At 28.1% G+C, this 15,906-nt stretch overlaps 1 protein-coding gene across 1 annotated transcript in view; it reads right to left on the bottom strand.

The window, feature by feature from the left end:
- The window catches only part of baz (bazooka), a 129,662-nt gene that overhangs the window by 48,223 nt on the left and 65,533 nt on the right, over positions 1–15,906 (bottom strand). Inside the window, exon 4 of the mRNA XM_067046433.1 lies at positions 10,298–10,421. Within this exon, the coding sequence (XP_066902534.1) occupies positions 10,298–10,421 (124 nt within the window). The remainder of the gene's footprint in view (positions 1–10,297; positions 10,422–15,906) is intronic.

Here is a 15,906-nt window from a genome sequence, read left to right as displayed (position 1 = left end):
TGTACATATATAGTTATATGTTTATCGTTGCCCACGCTCAGCGGAGAAGGGGGTGAGTTAAAGTCAAATAAAAAAAAATATAATCGCAAAAAAAAAAATAATAATCAAATACAGAATAAATTACTCCTTAGGCGCCACGTTATTTTTTCCTTGGAAATAACGAAAAACCCGAAGTATTATGCCCACAATATAACTAAAATATACCCCTACATAAACAATTGTTGAATTATGACCACTGGCGAATACCTTTACAAGTAGATAACAGAAAACCTAGGGGTGTTACCTATTCCGTGAACAACAAAAAAAAAATTATAAGTAAATTAACAAGTTGAAAGCAGTGAAAGAACTATATGTACAAAAGAGAATGAAAAAGGAAAAAAAAAGAATTCTTATCAATTAATAAAACAATTAAAATTTATAGGTCGACTTAACCTTAATAACTATATTTACATTATTATCCAAAAGAGTATAAAAGTGAATATAAAATAAAAACAAAATAAAATTTAGTTCAAACCCCACGTAGTCCTCCACTTCTATTGTTAATGATCGTCTATTGAAGTAAACACCATAATTTTGAAAAACAAAACATATATGACAACATTTCTCACATGGTGATATTCCGGTTCAAACCATAAAGACAGGGGGCCTTTAAACTATTAACACTTCACATTGAACAATCGTAACGTGTTCCAAAATGAAACTGTCAACTTCACAAAAACAAAACCCACTCGTCTAAAACATATCGCTCGTGTTTTGTTTTTCACCATGACAACCGTAACACCACTTGTCTACATAGATATCGCCAGTGTTTTTATTTCACCATGGCAACCGTAACAAAGGTTTAAACAGCGATTCTGTTAAACAAAGAATATAATTTAAACAAAAAACATTTAAAAATACCGCCTACTAAACAAAGAGGAAAAAACCACTATGAGAGTGTAACACTCAACCATAAGCCACGTTATAAAACTCCTTAGCTAAGATAATTTTACGCTCCAGCTGCTTGCTGAACCAAAAGGTGCAACTTACAGGATCTTCACCCCGGTTTCCGATTTCTTTCCTTCTAATAAGATTGTTATATGGCTTTACTGATGCTTCATACTTTTAAGAATACATTCAGTTGATATATTTATAGCTTTGAAACTATATTTACAGTTAAAATGCTTTGAATATAGAAGAAACATTTTCAAACGATTAAGTCCAGAAACCTCAAATAAAAATTAAACATAAGGAACATTGTGAGTGCTAAGTGGGATGAAACTTGAGATATCCGTGACATCTTCTTTTCATCCAGGTATTTTCTTTTTTGAGTTTAATTGTAGCAATATCTTCATATCCATGGAGATAATAGGAGTGCTGAAATGTGTAATTTGTTGCCAAAAACAAATTATAAACACAATAGTGTATATATGAATAAGGGAATATAATATATAAAAATGTACAAGATGAAAAAGATTTCTTATTTTCTAATCACATTAAATTATCATTAAAAAAAAACTATTTAACAAGACATTACTAGATATTTTATTAAATAATTATGTATGATATATTTATGAAAAATAGCCACAAAGACTAATCAACTATTATACAATGCAAAATCAATTATTATATCTGGGTTAATAACTAGTAAATTTATAAATCAATTCGGATAGTTTTAATTTTGAATTTAGTTAAATAAATACAAAATAAGGAAAGTTACATCAGATCAGATAAATATATATTTGTGAGGCTTTTAAATCCCTCCTAAGACTGTATGTCTTTGGACACTGCCCAAGAATAAAAAACTTAATATTTTCCATTTGAATGCTTGTTGATAGTTATTGAGAACTAACGTATTATTGTTATCATTTTTTTAAATTGGTTATATTTTTTTATTTTTGTAGGATGAACTTCAGAAGCAAAACTATAATTGTACAAAAAGATAATGAAAAACTACACAATCTTGTGTAGTGTTCTTGAAAAAAAACAAAAACCATAACATGAAATTGAAGTATAAAACCATTTCTTATTTTATTCAACGATTGTTTCACTATACCAATGAAACTCAGGAAAAGAACAAAATCGTGAAGAATTCTTAAATTTGCATTTCAACAAGGGTTTTGAAAAAATTTTACTCGGATCATGGAACTAAATTTAAAAAAAAAAAATCGTTTAGGCACCATACTTAGTTTAAAATGGAAATTTGATTTATAATCGCCCCTCAAAAATATAATTTCTTTTTGCTTATTGATCACGACTATTTGTACATATAAATATATAATATATTCAGAAACATCATAAAACATTTTGTTTTTAAGTACATACAAACAAAATTCATGTCTTACTCACCACAAACTATAGTTAAAGATAAAAGTAGTACCATGAATATTTGTTATAGTTAAACAAAGTAAATAATGTTACACGAGGAATTCTAGATATTGCGAAACCTAAACAGCTACTTTTATAGTCTATAATTTATACCACTTTGTTAACAACAAGGACGAGAAATATATACCACATATTACGTAAACAGTAGACTTAAGATTGTAACAGTTGCGTATATAATGTATCTGCCCGTATGAAAGTGAATATCTGTAATTTAGAAAACTGTGTTGATATATAATTCATGAGATGTAAATACAAGACATTGAGAGTTTTCTCCACCCATTGGACAAACTCTTCTAAATTTATTTGTGACATATATTTGAAATCAGACTTAATACATTAAATTTGGCAATAAGGAAAAAAGAAAAATCATAAAAATCATACACCAACGGTAATTTATAACCAAACATTGGTGTATCATGAAAAGCGAATATTATGTCCTATTAACTACATAAATATTAATCCAATTCACAGTTCAACACAAATTGTATAAATATACTTTTTTTCCCTAAAGATTCAATACTTACAAATTTATTTTGTATAAGTATTTGTTATGGCAATTAATAATGTCTATAAATAAAATTATTGATATATATTACTATCAAATGTTCGTTGGAATCGATAAAAAAATATGTATAAATAACAGAGCATAACTTTGAAGATAAGAATAACCAGTGAACAATTCTTAAGAAAAGAAAAAAAACTAAAATAATAAGGAACCTATTTTCGGGATTTTATACCACACCACACAAAAATAACTACACTATTGAAACGAAAACAAAAATTGTTGATAACATTATGCAGATAGAAGCGTAAGCACAACAAAAATACACCATGAGCTAAAAAAAATGTAAATTCGAGTTATTAATACAATCCAATATTAATAAAACAAACAGGTAACAAATAAATCAAAATTGTGAAAATAATAAATCAACAATTGAATGATGAAAAATCAACAATAGTATATCAAGATCTCCTACCTTATTTATATATCTTTGTTAGCATACGGAAATTTCAGATTCCAGATAGTTACCCCATTTTCCCTTCCTGCGAGGTGGCAGGGTAAGAAAAGCCCCAAAAACCCTATCAACGTCACCCTACCTTAAGTCCTTTCTTCTCTTGTACTCCCTCCCCCTCCTCTACGATTTTTTAACTTCTTTCTATTAATTTTTATTATCATCTATTTATTATCTTTCTTCTTTAATTACTATTTGTTCTTCTATTTTTTCAATCACGTGGAGGCCCTCCAGCTCCAAACATTTATTTAGAGTTCTTACAGAATGGGCACATCACAAACTCAGATGAGTAAGGATACCTTTAAGTACCAATGGTAGAAAAAGGTTGTATTCAATTAAATTTATGTTTCATTTACATAATGCAATTTATTAATACATTAATCCATCTGTTTTACAGGGGTCGGGAAAAAAAGAAGAAAATTTCAGAGACTACCAGTCGGATAAGTGAAATTATATTTGTGTTAGATAGGCCGTTTATTGCGGATGGATTTAATCTTTATACTATCATGATGTGGACTAAAGGAATGGAGTATTAAACGTATAATGAAAAGCTTGTCTTAGCAGTTGGTCTAAAAATGACTATGAGGATGAAAATATTAATTCTGGTTCATCTTATGAAGTAAATAAGTAAAAAAGGCTTAATTTGAAAAATAAAATACATATTTCATGTGCTGGTGTTTGTCTAAAAACCAAATATTTATTTTTCCAAAAAACTCTAAAACCATGCAAAATTATTCAACATTATTCTAGATTTATAATTAAATCTAACCACTCATTTGATAGATAATTTCTCCATAAAACACTATCAAAATCGGAACAGTACGAGATAAGATACTTTGTAATTTACTTTATTATCTTTATAAAGCTATAAAGGTATTTATATAGTCATTTTTTTTTATTAATAGGTCTGTTTGCACACATAAAAATTTTCTTTTTTATTATATATATATATTGAATAATTGAAAATTTTTATTTATTTTATTTTGAAAACACAGGCATTTATCTATTATTTTAATTATATCTTTGAATCTAACATATGATATTGTATAAAAGGACATTAACGTGCCCTGTTTATAATAAAAAACAGGTTGCATTGTCGCACGTTAATAAAGTCAGTCAACTTTGGGGCCTCACAACACCTTCCAGCTCCAGTCGTATTTTACATCCCACATTGTCTGCATACGACTCCCATCTACATCATTGTCCTACACTCATTTACACACACGACCTTATAGACGAGATATACATTATTAGTTTCATTATTTCTTTATTATTGATCATCAATTTTTGTTTTGTTTTGTTAAATAATATGTCTCTTTTGATTTGTTTATTTTATAATAATTAATTCCTTATATTTTCTTATTGTTTCCTTTGTTATAAATTTTTATTTGTTTCATTTTATTCCACTAACCCTATTTACAATATACTTTATTTATGATATCAATAATTTTTTTTTTCGTTGTGCAACAGTCTGATACATTAACTGTATTTCCCTTTATTTTAATTTTTCAATCTTCCAATTTATGATTACCAAAAACAAGCAAAACCAGGTATTTACAGCGTTAGAAAAGTCCTTTAGAGATTGGATTCCGAACGCAACAAGGTCCTTTTGTTTTTCCATATAAATCTGGGATATTAATCAATTAATCTTATATAAGATGCACTATTTGATGTACTCATAATGTATATGAAATAGATTCTTATAATCTGAATTAAAAGGATGAAAACGATACATAGGATTACAATAATTTCAGAAACATGCCAACAACAAATAAGGTAATAATGGATTACATAGTTCACAAAATTTAGGAATATTTTTTTACTAGTTCCGACCATGAAATTATTATAATTATATATCATAAAATGCCTGAACCTTGGTATGAGGTAAGTGAAAGAAAAACTTTTAGAATATTATTTTTATTTGAACTAACTTCCGTTAGTTCCAAAAAAATTCAAATTTTGCCCGAACAATAAGAAATCAATTTATTTTTGCGAATATCCTGAAAACTGCTGCTCCTACGAAGATAAACATAATAAACTACATTATAGCACATTGAAATAGAATTAATTTGAGTGCTAATAGATACCTGCGAGCTTCTTATGACTGCATCGATATATATTTCATAAATCAAAAATTTGGTTTAAATAGCTAGAAATCAACATTTTGTGAATGTATTTTGGTAAATATCATAAAAACTACTACTCCTACGAAGAAGAACGTAGAAAACTACTTTATAGCATATTAAACAAGTTTTAATTTGAGTAGTAATAGATATCTACACGCTTCTAATGGTCTCAAAATAAATTCACAAACTACTGACTTTTTTATTTCAGGGATTATTAAGCATAAAAGCTCTTTTACGGCTCATATTTTAGCAAATTTACCTATTTTGATGTTTTACAAAGTTTTTAGTGTTGTAGATAGTTTTAAAGATATAGAGAAATTAATTTACTTTAACCTTTTAAAACAGTTAACCTTTTAATTTCCCTAATTATATATACTTGGCAGACTTACCAATTTTCATCAGTAACAACACATAGTTTTCATTAAAGTAATAAAAAATGAAGGCCGACTTTTTTTCCACCTGACTCTTTACTGAATTGTACGTCTCCATGTGAACATAGACCGCAAAGAGACCTTTTATATCAAATATTCAACTAAGAAAATTATAATATGAACAAGATATATCTCGTGACTATTAGATACCCCTTTTTAGAATAGAATAAGAAAACGAGGATTCAAAGAAAATTCGATCATCCTTTTCGTTAAAATGCTTTCATGCTTCATATAGAACACAAGTTTACTAAAATATTTCTAATCTTCCGTCGACTGGTTAAATTTCGAAATAAATAAATTTATATACCATGTTGACTCATATTAACACGGATTATTTTTAAACCAAGAGAAAAATTATATTTTATGGTTTAAAAGGTTAAAAGATATCTATGAAGAATAGGAGTGAAGTGAATCAGCTTCGTGTTATTTGTCAGCGATGGCACAAAGAGATGAGCTCCCAAGGTTACGAATTACCTGTTCTGCATCCACATTATCTTCATCTATGCAAAGTTACTTCGTGAATAAAATATACAAATGAGCAAGCTCAGAGCTAATTAATTTTAATTAAATTACTTTTGAGGGAGATGAAACATTTTTTAAAAATAATATTGCCACTATCATATGCCACACATAATGGCAATGGGTATTAGGGCTTTAAGTTTCCGTCATACCATATTATTAATAATTTCTATGATCATGTTTGGTATTCCTCAAAATATGTAGAAAGGGTACTTATCCATAAACAAATTACAAAATGAATGAATACAAAGCTAACAGCGTCAAATGTAACTTTTTCTAGTACAGAATATACAAAACTACTTTCCTTGAATAGAGGCACATCAGACAAAAAAAAAAAAAGTTTATATTGTATTTGCTGTATTCTGTAAAGTTAACCGTAGAGGGTAGTAACTTTTTAACTACCCTACTAGCTTTGGAATGGCTTATAGCAGGTGTAGCCAAGTTCTCTGTACATCTACTTTTTATCTTAGAAGTGTGTCACGATCGTCTTGTCATAGAAGTAGTCTAAGGAGGAAGAAGGGGAATGAAATGATACGTTTTCGATTTACTTCTCATGTTCATAATAGAATGAAAATAAATATGACGATTTAAACAATAAATATTGAATTATATATTTTCCTAGAAGATTCAAAAACTGCAGAACTACGGTAATTATCTACGTAATTTAGAGAAACAATAACAATACTGCATATTACGATCGGGGACAGCAATTGAAGTATATTTGTTGTTGTCTGGGGCTTTAGGGCGTAAAACCCTGAGGTCATCAACACCCATGTTTCACGTTTTATAATTTTATTTCATTTATATTTATAATTCTATTTCACTTTATTTTTCTCTTTAAATAGTTACGAAAAAAAATTTAAATAATTACTTCTTTTGGATTTTTTTAATACGTATAAAAGAATTCCTGGCTTAAATCTTATTCTAAATATTATTCAAAACCATTTCCACGTTCTTCTGGTCATCATTCAGTATATTCATTCAAGTATATTAAAATCTAATATATATATACATTCAAATTTACATAAAGTATGTAAAAGTTACAATATACAATACTGAATTCTCAGTTTAAATAGATTTATTGTTATTCATAATATATTTCTAATACTGTCCGATATTATTCTCTCAGAGCAATGACCACAGTTTAGAAATCTGTTACCGATAATGTTCACTTATCAAATAAATAGATAGGTAAGAAAAGCATTTAATTTAAAACAAAGATGAGGTACTTGCATTTTAAACAGAAGAAAAGTTGAAACTCAACGTAGTCAGCGAGGATAAATAATATTTATTAATAATAATACTGTTAATACGAAAGAAAAGAAGTTACAATTTGATACTACTAAATATTCTAGACAATTGACAATCTTTTTCGATGAGTCGAGTCGTAACTGTTGCGTCCGGTGACGGAAGTGTAGCACAGAAGTCAAAATGTTTTGTCCTGGGTGGACAGGGAGACACGAGGGGGCCCCTCACCTCCGGACTTAAAATAGCTCCTTTTAGAATGGATAGCTCAGATATGACATTAAACATAACAGGTAACCTTAAAATACCAAAGGTAGTAAAAGGTAAGACACAACACGAATTACTTTTCTTTTTCACAGTAATGCACTTACTAATTCACTTTTTTTATTTCTGTTTTAGAGGGTTCGGAAAAAAAAAAATCACTGTGTCAGCCTGTTAGAACTGTAGGAATTCCCAGAATCCATTAAGCTATTACTAAGTTTTGTCTTGCGATTTTGACAATCGCTTCAAGGTCCATGGTACATGGAATTCCACCCTAGACAATGGGAGCGATCGACGATCAACAAAAATTGGCCTCACGATCGACTTCATGGCTTCCTCTAGTCTGTTAGTACATGAGCTCAAGAGGAGAAAAAAGGCACTTATTTCACCCCAATTTTTGATTATTTATTTGAAAACTTGACATAATTACTAGTCAAAATTGATGAGTCTAGCCATACTTAGGTAGGAGGAATAAAAAATGGCGGCTGTTTTAAAACCTTAAAAATAATTAATTTTTAATTCTGAGATCTATATATTTACAACTACCAACAACAATAGAAAATATTAAGAAAATATCATTTAAAGTAGAGTAAATTTGCTAAAATTTATTTTTATTTTATAAAATTTATATTCATATTTATTTATTTTTTATGGTTTTGAAACAGCCACTATTTTGTATTGCTCCTACCTATACTTGGCTGACTCATCTGTTTTGAATAGTAATTATACATAGTTTTCATTAAAGTAATCAAAAATTGGGGTGAGATAACGGCCTTTTTTTCTTCCCAACTCTTGTACTATACAGAGAGACCTCAGCAGAGAAAAAACCCAGCCTACGATGATTTCTTTGGAATTTTTCTGTTTCTAAATAAAAGCAAAACTATATATTTTTTTTTTTTTTTTTTATAGATGTGTCACTAGTCAAACAAAGCAGTGATACATCTTCTATATAATAATTTATGGAAAAAAATAAAAACCTTAAAAGAACACCAAATTACTCCTATATTAATTCATTAAATGGCGTTTCGGAAAGGGAAATATAATGAACAACTTTAAATAATCCCGGGATAAATTAAATAATATGAAATCCGACATCAATAAATTAGGACACCAATTTCATTTTAAATAAATTTAATAGATAAAAAAAAACCTGTGTTATTTTGTATTATATGTATTAATATAGCACATTAATAACTATAAACAATATATTAAACAGCCATAATTAACTAGGAATATTATATTTTTATATTATAAATTTTTCAAAGAAAAAATATGTATATAATACGACAAAATAATTTATTATATTCTTATCTGTCATTACGAGGTACGGTAGTCGTTTTGAAAAGAGGTTGGACGGCCTTTCTTAAATCTGAGAACATGCCAGGCACAGCGCTTGCACTAAACTGGTCATATTCGGTGAGCTATGATGACACAGAAATGATTCAGAATCATCGATACCGTGTCCTCATTATCGATTATCTGTCATTAGTTTGCAAAGCCAGTTGAATCGTCTTAGTTATTCTCGAATATATTATTTGAATTAAAATATGGAGCAGACACCTCACAAAGGAAACGCCTTTACTTATTAAATGTGGATTTATTAAGATATTTTGGAATGGTACTGGATGTCCTATACAGAAAATGAGTGATGTGATATTATTTAACGATAGTATCGTGGTTGGCCTATAGGCCATATAGTATTTTCTAATATATATTAGGAATTTCTTAATTTTTTATACGGTTCAAAACATCACATTATATAACTACCTAGTAAATGTTACAGCAAATAACACAATAATACTGAATACAGGATACAAAATCGTGATGCGTGTTATGTACGTACTTAACTACTGCTATTTTGTACGAAAAAAAGAAAAATAATCCATCTATCAAGTAAAAAATAAATTTTAAACGAAAATGCTCAATCGAATTGGATTAGAAAATTAATGTTATCACACTGTAAAAATTATGCAAATGTTTTATAATCATGGTACCGATTTATAAAGCTATTTTTTTTGTAATACTGACTATCTCAGGTAGAAAATGTATTACAGGAGAGGTTTCAAATTTGAGATAGCTGCAGTGAATTTGTATAAGATATAAACATACTGTATTATTGAGTATTATTATTAAAAGACCTAAAATTATTGAAATAAATATCTTCTTTGAATTATTTGATTTTATATTATTTTAAAAGTACATCATTCCATAAAAATATTCAGGAATAAAACGCAGATTTGTTGAGTGCAAAAGGTATTATGAATTAGGTTTTGAAGCCTACATTATTTCAGTGATAATAATTACTAAATATTATTTATTAATAATAATTACTTACCATTTACTAAGATTTGGTTAAGAGCCGGCTCACTGCCGCGCCGAACTTGAAGAGGCCCTGGTATACCAGAAGCAATCTGTTCGTCTGTCACCTCTATATCCGTACCTCCTTTCTCTCCGACAGCCTGTAAAAATAAAAAAAATAGTGTATGAAACTATATTTATGAGTAAATAACAAATTACATAAATATATATTACATCAAAATAAAGTCGCCACTTAGAATAAGAAGAATACATTTGTTTCTGACTTCTCACCATCATATGCAGTGGAGGAATAAAATCTCATTATCAGGCATGTAAGCTTATCAGAGAAGAGTGAAAATATTTATATAATATTAAAACAACGAAATATACCAAGGTTCAATGATATAATTTTCACATCTGAAGGTAACTGCATAGGAGGTATAAATTATGCCGAACGCCCGATAGAATGTTGACAAACAAATTTAATCTAAATATAATATAGAATATAGACAAAACTTAATTTATATTCAACTTTAACATATGAAACAAGGCATTAGATTTTTTTTAAAATTTTATATTTTGATTCTAAACAACTAATAATAACCAAAAGCTCAATTTGTTATTTACAAATTTTGCTTTTATGGAACTAGAACGATATTTTGAGCGATATCCGCTCTTTCCTTTTTTCTTTTTTTTTAGTTTATAATTAAAGACAAAATACCCATTTTTTTTTCATTTTTTAAATAAGCTTTCTACGACTATTATTTTCCAAGATACGGAATCAAAGTATAGGTTACTTTTTAAGATATTAAGAAATATTTCCAATTATAATAGTAATCAAAATTGGATATCTAGTACCCAGATTCAAAGCTCGTGCTCTCCAGTTTAATCAAAGTCAGTTATATAAAAGATAATCATTTATCCGTGTTTCAAAGCTGGGTTTTACCATATTTTATTTATGAAGAGAAAAACGTTTCTACCCGTTTATAGTTTTCTAGGAAATTCAGATTTCTTAACGGTTTGTGTTATTTATCTTTTATTTATTCTTTTTTTCAACTAATTTAATTCTTTAAAAAAATAATAATCAGTACCTGATCTCCTCCTATCACTAGACAACTGCAATTGAATTATTTAACAGGCGTTGCATCATAGCTTGTAATCATAAGCAATTTAAATGACATAATTTAATTATGTAGGAATTTATTTATTTATGAAAAATAAATATTTACTTTGTAATTACCAATATGCTAACAACACTCAAAGAACATCATTCAAGGTATAATTGTGAAACGATTCACTTTAAGTAAAGTTGCAGCTAACTATTTTTGAACTTTTTCTTTGTTTTTATATTGAACACATAGACTATTCAAAAAAGCCATGAATGAAAAATAGTTATTCGATATTTTTAACAAGGACTGGATAAATTCTCTGTACACTGAATTATGATAATCTGAGAAAACTCATTTATATGATTATTATTAGACCAATTTGGACTTGTATTGAAATATAGCAGAATTAAGAACCAAATTGTATTTGTACTTAGCTCTGACATATCACAACTTTAATAATATTATTAATATCCTTAAATGTGATACAAATAAACCCATATACATTGACTTATAGTCTCTATAAATAATATATCGTATGAAATGAATTTTTTGTAATTAAGCATGAATCAGGAACTAAGCTTTTCGATTTCAAGGTAAAGCAGTCTTCGAATTACAATAAATAATGGTATGATAATTAATGATATGATACCACGAACGGTGAACTAATAATAGCTTAACAATGTAACACGAGATTTCCTGCAGGAGAAAACATACCTGACAAAATTAGGGTACATGTGTCCTACATGGCGGTGTACAAAGGAGCCATCAAACAATACCTGCCTCGATTGTGAGGTGGAACGACAAGAGAGATCAATTGAGCATAGAGCCATCACCAACAATGGTCAATGCATATTGAACATTATTCAATTTGAGTTTGTTTTTTTTGTTGTTTTAAGCAACATAATTTGAAATAAAAGCTCTTTCAATTCGAAGGTTTACCGGCAAGAACGGTAAGAAGGATAAGACATTATCATGAAGCATTTTTTTTTTTTTGTAAGAACAATAATAGTTTTAATAAATAATATATAAAGATAGACATAAACCTATAATTGATATGATATGTGTCACGGTGTATATATAGTACAAGAAGCCGGGAAGAAAAAAAGGCAGTTATCTCATACCAATTTTTGATTACTTCAATAAAAACTGTGTATAATTACTAGTCAAAATTGATGAGTCTGCCAAGTATAGATAGGGGGATTAAAAAACATTGATTTTTCATTCGGAGGTCCATATCTTAAAAACTACCAACAACACTAGAAATTCTAAGAGAACATTATTTAAAGAAGAGTAAATTTGCTGAAATATTATCCCTAAAAGAGCTATTTACGTCCAATAGTTCCCGAGATATAGCTTTTTAAAAATCAAAATTTCTTAAACCTTCGTAGGAATAGTAATTTTTATGATATTTGTTAAAATAAATTGAATTTTAGGTGTTCGGACAATAAATTTGATTTATGAAAAACTTTATTTCAGAAACCATTGGATGTACAGATGTCTGTCAGCACTCAAATTAAAGCTAGTTAAATTTACTACAAAATAGTTAATAATGTTTATCTTTGTAGGAGTAGTAGTTTTTATGATATTTGACAAAATAAACTCACAAAATGTTAATTTATAGTTGTTCGTATAAAATGTTGGATTTTTGAAAAAATATATCTCTAGATCCATAAGACGCACATATGTCCGCCAACACTCAAAATAAAGGAAATTTAACTTACTATAAAGTAGTTTAACACACTTATCATCGTAGGGGTAGTAGTTTTTATGATATTCACATATGAATATTAATTTGGCAAATGAAAATTTGTCCGAACAACTATAAATCAATTTATATTAGCAAATTTCATGAAAACTATTACTCCTACGAAGATACACACCAGAAACTACTTTATATACTTTATACTTATACTTTAGCTCATTAAACTAGTTTTAATTTGAGTGCTAATAGACATATGTACGTCAAATGGTTTTTGAGATATCAATTTTTCAAAATAAATTCACTGACTACTGATCTTTTAGTACGTCCCATACAACATTTTTATAGAATGTTGCTTTTTAAAAAGCTATATCTCGAAACCTATTTAACGTAAATAACTCTATTAGGGCCCATATTTTAGCAAATTTACTCTTCTTTAAATGACGTTCTCTTAGATTTTATTTTGTTGTTCCTACTTTTTAAGATATAGAGCTCCGAATAAAAAAAATATATTTTTTTATCATTTTGAAAAAGCCGCCTTTTTTTATTCTCCCTAACTATACTTGGCAGACTCATCAATTTTTACTATTAATTATACATAGTTTTCATTAATGTAATCAGAAATTGGGGTGAGATAACCGCCATTTTTCTCCTCTCGGGCTCTTGTACTAATAGTTTATAGCATGATGAAGAGAGGTGATTAGATTTTTTTATATTGAAAAAGTAAGTAAATTAATAAACTAAAAAAAAAAAAAATAACAAAAAAAGAATAATATGAAATACAACTCAAACATGCTAGCAATTATACTACTTAGCATTCGTGAAAAGATATTTTCCGGAAATTACCGAAAAATTAATTTATCGGTGGATATTTATTTTCTAAGATCCTTATAAATATTTTGTAACAATCACAACGTTTAGTTGAAGAGAAACGACTCCAGACGAACAACCGTTAGATTGCAGAATCAAAAGCAACAGGAGACGTTTTCAACTAAAAAAAAACACTTGAAAAATTTTTTTTTTTTTTTCTTTTTTAACGAAACGGTTAAATTATAGACCGTTGAGAGATTGCGAAGCGGAACAGTACTGCTGATCGGATGGTACTGACTTCTACCAGTCGATTTCCTGAACTTTCCAACAGGAATTCCCAGTAGGGATATTGTTTTAAAATTTAGTAAAAAAAAAAAAATAATAATAATAAATAACTTTGGAACATAGAGAGGAATACAAAATTAATATAAATTAATTTTTTAATCAAATGAGAAATTTTTTTTGTCTTGTATATTATTAATATTTTCCAAGCTAATGATTATCTCAACATTATATTCGAATTGTACAATAGCAGAATGATTTATAAATAGATTAGAAAATTGATTAGTACGATAGACGATAAGAATAAAGTAATATTACTTAATATTTACTTAATATAAAACTGACTGAGTAGCAAAATATTCCACACAGGGGAGTTAAAAAAAAATAATAAGTTAAAAAATATATATAAATAACACAGCTTTCATCATTCCTTATCATTAAATTACATTTTTTTAAGACTTAAATTATTATATAGAAAAAACCGTACAAGAGAAAATTATTAGAATGAAAAAAAAAAAAAGAAAGAAAATTATTAGTAGGCATAGAAAAATAACAATTAACTGTAAAACTGATACTAACAACGTAGGGACTAATTTAAAAAAAAAAATTGAGTGATTATCAAAAGTCTGTTCTTCACCAAGGAAGACTCCTTTATAGTACATTCTTAGCTCTAATGTGAAAATATTACATATAGAAGATGAGACTGTTGGACAAAGTAGAATGAAATGTTCGAAAACCAAAATGCTGGCCAGGAATCACGTGATTTGAATCTACAATTTGCTACCACTGTCTTAGTATGAGTTTTTCTAAGATTCAACCCATGATGGGGCAGTTCAAAGATTGGGCAGCAAGAGGATAAGTGTTCAGGTGGCTAAATAAATAATTAAAACAAAAAATAAACATACAGTTATCTCTAACTGGAAATGCTACGCCAATCGCTTCAAGAAATAGTTTTATTTGTATATAAAATAATTTTGGTTAGGTATAAAGATAGTCTTGAACATTAACTTTTTACCTCCCCGATACCGCCTAAAGCGCCAAATCTTTCCTACTATTTAACTTTCTTTTTTTTTTAAATTCAACTTGTTTATTTATCAATCCCACTTATTATATTAACTCATTAGTCCAAATACACCAAAAACGTTAGTAATTTTATAAAATGCTTTCTAAAAAATGTTGATTTTGTAGATTAATATTAGTTTATATTATTTTAAATAATTATTAATTACCACAATGACGCATATTTGAACAAAACACAAAAAAATCATATAAAACATGAAAAGGAGTTAAATGTTTCAAATAAACATTTTTCACTGTATAGGTAGTTCTTCAACTTCATAAATAAATTAACATCGTACTATATTTCATATCAATTTTCAGACAGGTTCAATCCTAAGCAATGATTTAATGTTAGAGTAGTCAGAAAATATGAAAGTACACATTGCATATAGATATAGGTATTTATTGCAGCAAATATCAGCGGGAAATCAACAAAAATGCCAAGTACATAGGTCAATTACAACTCACTGCTTCCATCTTATTTTTACTTTCACTTACAGATACATGGAATATAAATACACGTTTTGAGGTCCGCTGTGTCCAAATAACAGTCTTATAAAAAGGTCGTCTGAGACATGCGAGTGTGAATGAACTTTTCTCAGAAACGTAAAGCCATACGAAGCTTAAATCACATATTCAATTTGGTAAGGCTTATGTGAGCCTGGGATATGATAGAAACATTTATGT

Source organism: Halyomorpha halys, unplaced genomic scaffold (genome assembly GCF_000696795.3).
Source record: "Halyomorpha halys isolate HHAL.00 unplaced genomic scaffold, Hhal_1.1 Scaffold95.1, whole genome shotgun sequence".
Classification (NCBI taxonomy): domain Eukaryota; kingdom Metazoa; phylum Arthropoda; class Insecta; order Hemiptera; family Pentatomidae; genus Halyomorpha; species Halyomorpha halys.
This window is presented reverse-complemented; position numbering and strand designations above follow the sequence as displayed.